Source organism: Gobius niger (assembly GCF_951799975.1).
Source record: "Gobius niger genome assembly, chromosome: 13".
Lineage (NCBI taxonomy): Eukaryota > Metazoa > Chordata > Actinopteri > Gobiiformes > Gobiidae > Gobius > Gobius niger.
In genome coordinates, this window is record NC_136864.1 from 21,924,518 (window position 1) to 21,936,816 (window position 12,299).

The following is a 12,299-nucleotide window of genomic DNA, read 5'->3' on the forward strand; positions in this document are numbered from 1 at the left end:
ACACTTTCAACGAAGGGCTTAAGTCATTTGTGGCCAGGAGTCGGTGAAGCTCTCATCGCTTCCCGAGAGCAGCCGAAGTCACTCGCTCTATACAGGGGAGGGAGCGAGGGATGGAGGGGAGAGCCGCTTTTCTTTTATTCAATTGTTTTCCACTTCCACGAGCGTGTGCCAAGGGGGAGGAAAGCGCCGGCTTAACATGCTCTGCAATTCAACACGGCCAGACGCAGTCCTATTAAGATTTAATGTGCCATTCTTCTGCTTGTGCCGCCGAAGAAAAAAAAAGAAAGAAAAGAAGACTTGCAGCCTGTGAAACAAAGACGAGTGGAGACCGAGCCAGGGCCAGGGAGGAGAAAAAAAAAAGGCAAGGCGAGGCGAGTGCGAGTGCGGCACGGCTAGTATTTTGTCACACCATTGAAGTTTCTAAGGGGGGGGTGAGAATACAGTGGCAGTGCCGTCAAATGAGGGATGTCACAGGGTGTTACGAAACTGCTGGTTTGATTGTTGGCAATGGGGGCTGCGCGATATGAGGGAAAAGAAAAGCGATATTGGATAACAGTCTTGACTATAGTGTCAAAACAAGGAGCAGCGAAGTACTGAATCAGGATCAAAAACAAGAAAACCTATTCCTGTTTCTGGAGTTCATTTGGATCATTTGGCGATGCCCAAATCGGCAACACGGACGCACTTAGCTGGATCTGTCCTTAGTTCACTTTCACACAACACACCACACCTGTTAGCAACTCCAAAAACCTCCAACTGTGTGAGGTTTTCTCTGTTCTTTGTTTGTTTTCTCCGTTAGCATCGTTTTTGGCAAGGTTACTCACAATTAAACCAACAAAAAAAATAACAAGTCCAATAGCAAGTATAGCGATCGGTGCATCACAAAGGCAGCGATGATTTGGGTGATGCGGTTTCCTCTGCAGAGAAACAAAAAGAAAAAAAATCAATTTCCAAAGAGTCTTATTATGTATAAATTAAAAAAAAAAAAAAAAACCTGGCAACCCTGTAGTTTGGAACTCCGAAATCCATTTAATTCTTGTATGGAGTTTAGAAGTTCACGATTCGCTCTTCTCTCGAATGCGAGCGCTCCGGGACAATGTTTGGATGTGCACCGTGGACAGAATCTGCCTAACAAAACTGTCCATCCTAAAGAGGTCGTCAGGATGGAGTTGTGATCGTGAGTTATGCCTCGGAAATACGGAAGCGTGCAGGTGCTGCAGGAGGCACGTGTGTGTGAGTGTGCGTGTGTGTGCGTGTGTGTGTGTGTGTGTGTGGGTGTGTGTGTTTGCATGCCTAAGTGGATGACTGATTGAGCAAGCAAGCCCAGGAGATGTTGTATGTCAGATGGAGGGGGATGTAATTGCAAGGTGGCGATTGTCATTTTTAAAGCGGCACAATGTATGGATCCACGCTTTGATTAAAGGTCTACGCGTGTCTGTACGGGCACACATGGGATATGACTGTCTGGTCGGGTAAACCAGTTCGTACGTTAGCGAGCGGGAGGCGCTAGCGAAACAGGAAGCGGGTTTGGAATCTTTCATACGCCGATTGCTTTTCCTACACAACCAACAATCTCTTTTTATATATTGGACCTGTGTCTTCATTCTCTGATTGGCTTGCTTTGCTTTTGAATCTTGTCCAAAATGCTTTTTTATCTATGTTTTGGTACGACTGCTTGAGCTCATTCGAGGGAAGCTAATTTAGTTGACATTTTTTCGTCGCCCTTGAGACTGCAGCGCAACACAAATTCCTACAAAAGTTGGAACATTGTAACACCAACAAAACACTTTCCTGAATTTGTTATCAAATCCAATTGTCTATTTCCCACAGATCATCCGCTGTAGCTTGTTCTTGTACAGTATGGCGGAGGATGGCGAGGGTAGCTAGAGCAAAATTATGAAACGGCGCAGATTTACACAATAAGATCAACATTTAATCTGCACGGCTACGCACAAAGGCTGTTTATTTACTGCTGAGAAACATTCCTTAGTGCTGCATTAGAAGCGAAAAAAAACACATCCAAACGTCGACTCCTCCATTCTGCTCTTTGATTGTTTTCTGGCACAAAACGCAGCCCCTGTCTGACAAAGAGCAATAAATACTTTATACAGCGCATAATGTGGAGAGGAGCACAGGGGAGAGAGAACCGGGGCGTCCTCACGAGGGCATACGCTTTGAATTCATAATCACAACTCCGCCGCTAACGCAACTAGCACTGTCGCTAAAGCGTGCTTACGTTCGTCTGGCTCCTACCTATTCCTATTTTACGGCACACACACACACACACACACACACACTCGCTGCAAAAGGACCCAAGGCCAATTGTGGGCGCTCACTCTAGCATGAGCTCTCCTTCTCAGTGGCTGCATCGTGCCAGAAGTAGCTATTCTCCCCTGACCGCCTCTCCTCCTTTCAAAGCCTCGTAATCAGCGCTCTGCTCTTTGTACCGGGATGTCGCAAGACGGCCGGGGAAGCAGAAGAAGAAGAAGAAGGCAAAAAAAATAATAAAAAATAAAAATGCAGAGGCAGAATTGGAGATGAACGTAAGTCGGAGTTGAGGCTAATCAGGTCTAGCTCGCGTCGCATCCTTCTCATGTCAGGCCTTTTGAAGCAAATAAAGTCTTTGCAGTTCGGCGCGTTCTTCTTGGCAGCCGCAAAGCAGCTGTTGGATCGATACACAAAGTTCGCAGAGGGAAGAAAAAAAAGAAAAGAAAAAGGCAAGCGCTATGACCGAGGAGAGCGCTGGAAAGAGTTAGGAGGAACAGCGCCTGCCAGAAGACTGCTCGTAGTGGAGGAGATGACTGGATGTTTCCGTGACACAAAGGCTAAAATGAATTGAAACATTTGAACAAAGACTGGATTGGAAATATATAAAAAAAAGGGAACATATACTTGTGGGTTGCAAAACTATGCAGTGCTTGCCATCGTAAATAGAGGCTTTATAATAAACAGTGCAAGTGGTTTGAATCGTATTAACATCTGCATTGTGGGGAGGGGTTATTGTTTTTCTTTGCATTTGTATTTTTCTCATAAATTTGAAATGTCTTTTATTGAAGCTGAGCATTTTGCTGTGTCTACAGGGAAGTGGGAAGGGGAAATCTACATAATATAAATCCATATATGGCCCAGTTATCTGGCTCCTTCTTTGTTGCCTGCTCTCTGATTGATTCCTTTATCTGAGGGAAGCAGAAGACATGCTCTGTTTGCTCGCACAGTGGCCGGCAGGAAAACAGAGTAAGACACTTATTAAAAAGGTCATCTCACAGAGGGTTAAAATAGCGGGGCATGGAGCTCTCCTGGGGAGGTGGCCAGGCCCCTCCTCTAGTGAAGGACACAAGGAAAGGTGTTGCTCAAGGGAGCTGGGCCCGTAATGAAAGAATGGCCACCAGGCCCAGTCGTGCAGCAGGCTATTCAAATATCTGAGAGCAGAGTTTCATCGAGCGCGTGTACCGGGCTTTGTGGAAATGTAATCTTTTGAATTAAACTTGGAGCTGCAGAGTTATTTTTATTTACTGTGTGGGCCTTCTAGTAAACACTGGCAGAAAATGAAAAAGAGATTTTCCAATCAGGTCTAAGGCCTGTGTTCTACATGAGCATGCCAGCAAACCAAACAGTAAATCTCTCTTTGTGCTGAACAACAGAGGATGTAGACGCTTCAGTCTGACTAAGACAAAGCATTAGTGAAGTGTTTTTGGAAAGGCCTGTGGACTCACAGAACCCCCAGTCTCTTTCTCCTCCCCAGGGCAACCTACAGCCCTGTCGGCAGGAAACCCGATCCGCAGCCATCCTGGAGCCACAGGGAGGACGGAGCGGAGCAGAGGGAGGCAGAACTGTCTCCCCCTCATAGGGAGGCAGAGCCCCTCACTTCTGCCCAGAGTGCAGGGCTGCTCTGGGGGAACATTCCTCTGGCCCTGCCTATAGCAGCCTCAACTCTTCAGTCTCTGGAGGAGCATTCTTCCAGCCCTAACCCAGCCTTCGTGCTGCTCTCCTGGGGAGCATTCCTGAAGCCCTGCCCCAGCCAAAGACGGGCTCCCCGGGGACGCATTCCTGCAGCTCTCTCTTCATCTCCTCCTTCTCCCTCGCTCCATTTCTCAGCCTCTCCTTCCTCTGCAGTCCAGCATTAGTGCGATCAATAGCACCGATCGCATTGGGGACACGAGGCAATCCATAGCCATGCGCTCCCTTAGCGCACTGCAGTGGTCACGGCTTAAGTGCAAGGAAAGGTGTTATACCTCGACCAGACAGAGAGAGACAATGGCGGCCATTGATCGAGGTGACATGTAACATCTTCCTCTGTCTCTGTCTGTGGGGTGTGGTCCACTGCTAGTCTCAACTCTGGGCACACTGTTTTTAAATGAAAACTGGATAATAAAGACCACATGCGATGTCTGCTATGGAAGCTGTAGAACGGCACTAATGCAACACTTGGCAATAATAGTGAATGCTGAGATTAAAGGGAAATATGCTACTTCATAACAAAATTCTATACGGAAATGGTACTTCTACCTGAGGAATATGTAAAATCAGCTCTCTAGTTTGTGTAAAACATGGAGCTGAGGCAAAAGTGCTCAATTCATTCAAGGAACAGCAAGCAAATCTGCATATGTGGATTGGTTCCAGTCAAGCTCTGCAATTTGTTTACCAAAAATAAAACATTTCAAATTGTAAAAATGGGAGTTTAGCAGGTGCCGCCGCTTGATTAGAAAATGCTTCTAATAAAGGATCCATCTGTGAGTAGAGACTTGATGTAAGGCAGATTAATTGGTCATGGATGTCTACATAATGCCACATAGGAAATCTCCTCCCATATTACCGCCAATACACAAACACGCAGTACTTAGTATGCCATCTTGGAAGTTTCTTTTCTCCCACCCTGTTTGAATACTAATGGAGTGTTTCTGCAGAATCACGATGCCCTAATGGCAATTATATTCTTTTGTTTGCTTTCCACGGGGGCCCTTACCCAAACTGCCTGTTTTTATCACTGAGCAATTAAGAACTATTTGTCCATAAGATTGACACTCTAAAAAGCAATCCGGAAAAAATGTCAGACGCCGTTCTGATCATATTACGCTGGTGATAAATGTGACGCTTTGGTGAATAAAATATGTTGCACTCGTGTGAGATTAATGCACAAGGGCTATCTTCGGCTTGGAGGACCAGCAAAGCAAGCTTTGTCAGCACAATCAAAATCATCGTAGTTGAGATTTTCAAAACCGCCGACTGGACGGGGTTGATTGAGTTGAGTAGAACGGACCAAGTGTGTAGTTTAAGTGGTACTCATCCCCCGTCTCCATTTTGGTTAGCCTTTTTTTCAGAAGCTCCACTTGAAGACAGGGCAAAAGGGGGAGGGAGAAAACCAGCCATTGATTTTCACACCTTTAGTCGACTGAGCATTACTTTTTCAGAATTTGCACACACATGACCACCCCAGAGTCACACGTGCATGTAAACAAGCCTGACTGCTCTCACAATGTCACTCCTATGAGAAACCATGCGTTTGGGCTTTGACCATCGCGCCGCGAAAACAAAATCTATTTTTTTGAATTGAGATTGTCTCGCAGTTAATGGAAAAATCTTTGCAAAAAAAAAAAAAAAAAAACTCATGGGGACGTCTAGCCTGTAATTTGTGGTCTGTCGATTGTGGGTTTGCGAACTACTATGAAATCAAACAGGGCTCGAATGTAAACAGAGGACCGGTTACAATGGCGTTCTCAGGGCCAGATTGTGGATTTGCGGACACTTGATGGCTCGAGTTCAGCTTTCAATAAGAGACAGGAAGAAAACAAGGACAATTCTCTGCCTTTGACCACCATGTTGCAGTTGAGGTTGTATGATATTTTTTATACACTATAGAATTCTTAACCAAGCAGGATTCCACCAGGACTAAACCCGATCGAAATAAAGTCTAAGTTAAAACTAAACCAACTCGTAGTAGATCTATATCAGGGGTATGTCAGGTTCTTTATTTAACACATAAGCACAATGACTGGCATCTAACTGGAAGCCTTCCAATTCATAGATGAATACTTTAAATCAAGCACTTCATTTTTCTTTTGCGATCAACAGAAACTAAGACTATTTGTATTTACACATTATTTTGACTTTGCCAATGATGTGATTACAATCATTTGTCCGCAAGTAGCGCATTCCCAGAATAAAGGAGGGCACTAGGTCCTGGAGAAGCACATGGAAAACCTTCAGTGCACATCATTAGTCCTGTCTGCCACCTTGTCAGCGTATTTATAGCACCATTCATCCATCAACAGGTCAATGACACAGTCTGCCAATGGCATCCTTCTCTCAGTCCCACTAGATATCACCACTGTGGCTATCGCTAGCATCGCACCAGCGACGGGACTCTCCTGGAGCGAGTACAGATAGGTAGGTGGACAAGGCTGCTGCTGCTGCTTTGTGGTGCGCTCTGGCGAAGTGTTCTAACCCGCCTCATGCTCAGTGAAAGAGCTGTGCTGAAACAAGCAAGGACACCACGCTCTACACTATAAATACGCACGTGTAGCCTAGAGTGATCTGTTATAAGGACACATGCAGGCTTGTTTGGATGTGTGCTGTGTACATATTGATATGCGGCTCATATGAATTACAAATGGCCTATAGCAGCGCACTAGTGTGTCTCACAGTCGACTGTTCAATGCAACTGTGTATACAAGACTTACCAATTCAAATTTATAGCGCTTTATATATGACCCAACCTTATCTATTTTCAGGGAACTCAGAACTAAACCTTTGGTCAGGTCAGTCCGTTTTCGAAGTGTGTACTGAAATGATTTCGAATGCAAATACCAGGATGACATGAAGCTGAGGTTAGAGAGTGCTCATAACTATGCTTTTTGGAGATACAGTATGAACCACTGAAGGTGCTGGTGTGGTGGTGCTCCCTCTGTGCGGTGCAATAACACTAAGGCACAGTCTTATGAAGCACAGAGTGCGAGTGGGAGAAGAGCGGCAGAGTGGAGGGGAGGCTCGCTGGGTTGAACAGTGTTTACCTGTCAGCTGGCATTGATTAATCTTGTGTTCGGTGAGATGGCTCAGCGACGGGAACACCTGCCGGCAGCTGTCGCAGCTGTGCAGCGCGTCGTCCTCCTCCTCTCCCTCCTCAGCTTCCTCTGGAGAGAGCAGCCTCTGCCTCACACGCACAGCCGCAGCATCCTCCTCCGGCCTCTCGGGGGCGCACTCGGAATCTGCACAGCCACAGGAAACACAGGCAACACAACACAGTCAGAGGGGCGACCCACACGCTCAGCCATCACAGCTTCCTCTGGGTGACAATAAAATGGATTTCTCCGCTCTGGATTTAATAAAAACAATAATAAAAGCTGTAATAAAAATGCAGGTTCAATTTGGGCCTGTGTAACTCAACCACTCATGCCACAGCCTGTGCCGGGCAGCGGGGGCGAGGGAGATACTGAGGGGTGGCATGGCTCGCACTCACAAAACTAACATCTACACACCTCTGTTATTAGAAATGCCTTTTCACGTGTTTGCCCTGCTGCACCCAAGCAAAACTTCAGTATATGAGACTAGGCAGAGGGGAATACAGGCAGTTAATAAAGCCCGGCCTGCAGTTTTTGGCTGGACCAGAGACATATGATACCCTGCCAGTGCACTGAATAGCATCAGTCTGCGTGTATTAAAGCAGACAGGCCTCGCCATATTACCAGACATCTAGGCCAGCAGCGGGATGTATGGAGGCAGCAGAGAAAGGCACACCAAACCGAGATTGGTGTGTGTTAGGCTGTCGCACGACACACTTGCCTAAATTATTCAGCCTTGCTCGCAGGCAGCCGCGGGTCGCGCACATCAATATTCTTCAATCCATCTGCAGTTTTGTCTCTTGTTGGCTTTGTGCTGCAGCAGTGCCAGCGGTGGGCCACTGACTACCCGCATAAAGGACCAGAAGTCATCCCTCGCAACACAAGTCTCATCTGTAATTGCACGTGTGACGCAACAATCAGACTTAATGTCACATGAATATATTCACTAAGAAGAGCAGCGGAAAGGGAGGCTTGGCTTGGAACGCCGTCTGGTTGGCAGCGTGACCCAGAGGCCTTCTCCTCCCTGCTGTGACTATTACCCCACACAATAACACCGATTAAGAAGCCACACTAACAATCAAACGATAATGTCAACTGCTGAAAGAGCTTTTCATTTAATATCAAGGACGCCATTTTGAATCTCCACCTGAGAACCACGCTCTTTCAGTCCAAATTTGGAATTTTCCCTCCTTGGCTTCATCACCACCTCTGCAGAAAAACAAAACAAACGCCCCGTCAGCATCACATCCCCTCGTCTTCACCAATATGTCCTGAAGTTTCCTCAATCTCCCACGCTCTTCGTTAACCGCATGACAGAGGTCTTGCCAGGGTCAAAGCGCCAAAGTTTATCTGTCTGTCAGTGTGTATAGTCTCTTGAACCGGGCGCACAACTATCTGGTGCAGATAGTAGAGCAGGTCGTCTTGTGACCAGAGTTCCGGCGGTTCGAATCTCACAAGTGCACACTGTTGTTGGGCAAGACACTTCACCCACAGTGCCTCTAGTGTGTGACACTGGTGTATGAATGAGAGTGTGAATGGGTGAGTGGTTCCTTGACGTAAAGCACTTTAAGGGCCTAATGTTGGTAGAAAGACGCTTTATAAATGTGACCATTTACTATTTAATATACTTGAGTTAATAAAAAATGTACTTTTTTTCATCAGATTAAAAAAAGTGCAGAAATATCACAATACATATAGTGAGCATCGTAGCAATTGTCGGGTTAGCGATCCTGTAGCATAGCACTGACTTTAGCTACGCTAGATCATTTAGCGTAGCTTTTACTTAAAATTTTTTTGTTGTAGTTAGTTGCTTAGTTGTTTTATAGGCTCGATTTGTTGTTGCCATTTAGGATTAGTTGTGTAGTAGTGTATATTTTATTGTGTTTATGTCCACTGTATTTCTTGTTTTAGTCCTCACCAGCTAGCCTTATTTCTTTGAGCTTTATAATGGTTTCATTTCACTGACAATATTCTTGACATTTTGTTTACCTTCCTGACAATAATGTCAATATTATGTTGTAAAGGCCGACAACATTTCGCCCACATACTGTAGAATCAAAACGGTTTGCACTTTAAGCACTGTATGCATAGCCTTGCACTATTCAACATATTATGCAGCCATTTTGTGTCTGCCTTCTTCCAGGGTGCTGTTCAGTCCGGGCGATTCCTTGAGGAAAAGGCGTTGCAGAACTCATCAAGGCCACCCAGGATTTTTCCTTTCCCCCACTTGCGCCAAGTATTGATGTAACATCACACCCTCCATTGTCCTTCCCTCTTGGCGACTCAGGCTCTCGGAACATGCCCTCTAAAAATATCAGCCCCGTGGTCCCCAGTGGGAGCATGCAGAACAGAACAGAAGGTGTTTCAAGAAAATGAAAATCCCAACTCAATCCTCGCAGATGCAGGCCGGTCTCGCTCAGGGGGAAAACACTTCAGACTGGGGCCAAGAGCCACACTATATAGACTTATGATTCATCCGCACTCACCGGCATCGAATTCAAAATATGGACAGAAATGTGAGCACTTTATGGGCTTTTTGTATGGCGACATGAGTACTAGGATGTTTTTTTTTCCAGTGGCCTTTATGAATCATTAATATTTGTAATAGTACAGCTCAAAAGATGACCAGAGAAGATTTAAGCACACCTTGTTTTTTTTAAATACAAAAACAATAATACACGTTTTCCACCCAAAAAAACTAAATTGTATGCCAACCCCTTTCTATATGGTAGGAATTAGTCCAAAAACAGAACTGTAAATGTGCCAAAGTGTTGCAGAGCCAACCAAATGTTGCTTGAGATTCTATTGACGGAAAAAGTTACGCTAACCACACACAAAAATCAGACCTTTTCACAGTTTGCCATTGCCGACCAAGTGCAGAGTCATTTGGTCGGATACACCTTCATGAGCTTCTTGATTTGTCGAACGCTTTTTGTGGAAAGTAATTCAGCAGTGTTGTGAGACAAGCACCCAAAAGAGAAAGCTGACAGTTGCTAATGGCACATGCGGTGTGTCACTGGGATTCTCAATTGTGAATGTCATAAATGCTTCACAGTGCAGGCCCAGTGGTGAACGTTTTGGAGCAACACAAAGGTGCTGGTACAGTGGAAGTGTGATGGGGGTTCTTGACACAGCAAGGTCATGTCCAACCCTGGGATTAAAGAAGCACGTCGATAACTTAGGTTCCTGCGCCTCTGGGCCCCATACGGTAATCCATCAGATCAGGACATCCTCGTGCATGCTCTCTACAGGCTGGACAGCAGATCAATAGCAACAAGCCCTGGCCACGGCTGACAATCACATGCGGAATATGAAGTTGGGATGACATATTGAGATTTTTTTTTTTCCTTTTTCCCTCCTCGTCTCGCCACACGGGTTTGTTAAGTTGATAATGAGCGTGTCAACACTTGTCAACACGGGTATGGAGGCACAGGAGAGGCATTGACCGTTGATCTATATGACGGTAAGGTCATGTCGAAAGGCACTCATTGACCTTATAGAAATCACAATATATTGAAGGGCTGATTTGTTAATGGGTGGTTTTTGCTGATCTGAGCGACCATACGACTGCTATCCAATGAAAATGATTGCTTTTCCATCCCAACCAAACGCCAACATCTACAACCACAACTATACAAATGTAGCAGCAGGATTACAGTTCAACTATAGGTTCTCCTGATCAAGATCCTATACCAGCCAACATCAAGAGAAGTGGTTCCAACAGTGCTCCTGACACATTGCTCAGGAATGGGTCAGATGCAAAAAATGCACTGCCCGACCACCCAAATAAACTGTGATGATCTGGGTTTGCAGGTCCAGGTTCAGCAACACTGCTCAGAGAATGAGATCAGACGACTCCCAGAACATCTTGAATGTACAGGTTATTCCATCAGTGGATTTGTTCTTCCCTGGAATCATCGGGCGCATATTGGGAAAGAGTGGTGCATGGAGCATGACACAGCATTCTCACACATGGATTGGCCACGGAGTCCAGATCTCAACATTGTAGAGAAAATTGGGGATGTGCTGGAGAAGACTCAGCGCAGTGCTCACACTCTCCCATGATCAATGCAAGATCTTGGTGGAAAATGAATGCAACTCTAGATCTTTTAACATTGCAGAAGCCTGTTGGAACAATGCCACAACGAATGTGTGCTGTAATCAAAGCTAAAGGCAGTCCGACAAAATATTTGAGCGTGTGACAAGTTTTTTGGGGTCGGGCTGTGTAACTGTGCTTTGTTCTCTCTGTACAATGATGAAGCCTGACTGCACTTGCTTCCTTTAGTCAGGAAGAATGTGGTATTTTCCTGTGTTATGCAACCAAAACATCTCAGTGGATTGATAACACAGTGCGGATCTATGAATTGTGATTGACACCATACGAGCGTACAGCAATATCTCCTTTAAAGTCCAAAACCATCCATCACATTGACTCTGGTCTCCTATGGAAGCCTGGTGACATTTATCGCCAACACAACTTTCATCTTGAGGGAGAAAAAGCCCCCCCCCCCCAGGTCCCCTCCACCCCCCCACCCTTATATTATTGAATATTTCTGCTCTTAAATATTTATAACCTTTTAATTGATATTCTTTCTCCGCTCCATTAGCCCCACTAGGGACCCTTGGGTGGCTGGCAGGGGATCCTTGACGGACCCCCCCTGAACCCCCCCCCCCACTGTCTGGCCCACACACTGAGCAGCGGAGACACTGACCATGCGGGCGAAGAGCACTCAGAGGGAAAAATGTGAGAGTGGCCGGGGCTAATTTGCAAAGGCTGACTTTTAATGTGATAGGGTTTCAAAAGGGAGGTTGTACTAAGATTATGTAGTCTATTACGGAATGACAAAAAAAAAGCATGGCGAATTTGCATGATCCCGTTTTAAGGCCATGAAGGCGTGCACACGTGCCACCAGTCAGGCAAAAATGTGCCCTTCTCAGGCATTTTGAGAAGGGAAATGTAAACTCTTGTATTAGCGTAGGTGTTCTCTCAAATGGTAGAGGTCCAGGTTAACGTGTGAGGTCGGGATGTCAAGATTCCGCATTTTTTCAGTCATGATCATTCTGAGGAAAAATATTCATGATTATTCACAATTATTGAAATTAAGGAAGAAGAATAAATAATCAAAACGTTTACCGTACTGTGTAAACGAAACAAGGCACATGTACATTATATGTTTATTTAAAGCTGCACTATGCAACTTTTGGACCTTGTAGTGACCCAGTGGCTGTATGACTGGTCAGCAT

General features: G+C 45.5%; 1 protein-coding gene across 7 annotated transcripts in view; it reads right to left on the reverse strand.

Annotated features, from left to right (window-relative positions):
* Positions 1-12,299, reverse strand: part of LOC306972487 (zinc finger protein 521-like) — a 124,146-nt gene that overhangs the window by 91,975 nt on the left and 19,872 nt on the right. For all 7 annotated transcript variants that reach the window (XM_079569130.1, XM_079569129.1, XM_079569126.1 and 4 more), the window contains one exon: positions 7,008-7,202. Coding sequence is in view for 5 of the 7 variants with exons in the window: in XM_079569126.1 (XP_079425252.1) it covers positions 7,008-7,202 (195 nt within the window). In the remaining 2 variants the exon portion in view is untranslated. The remainder of the gene's footprint in view (positions 1-7,007; positions 7,203-12,299) is intronic.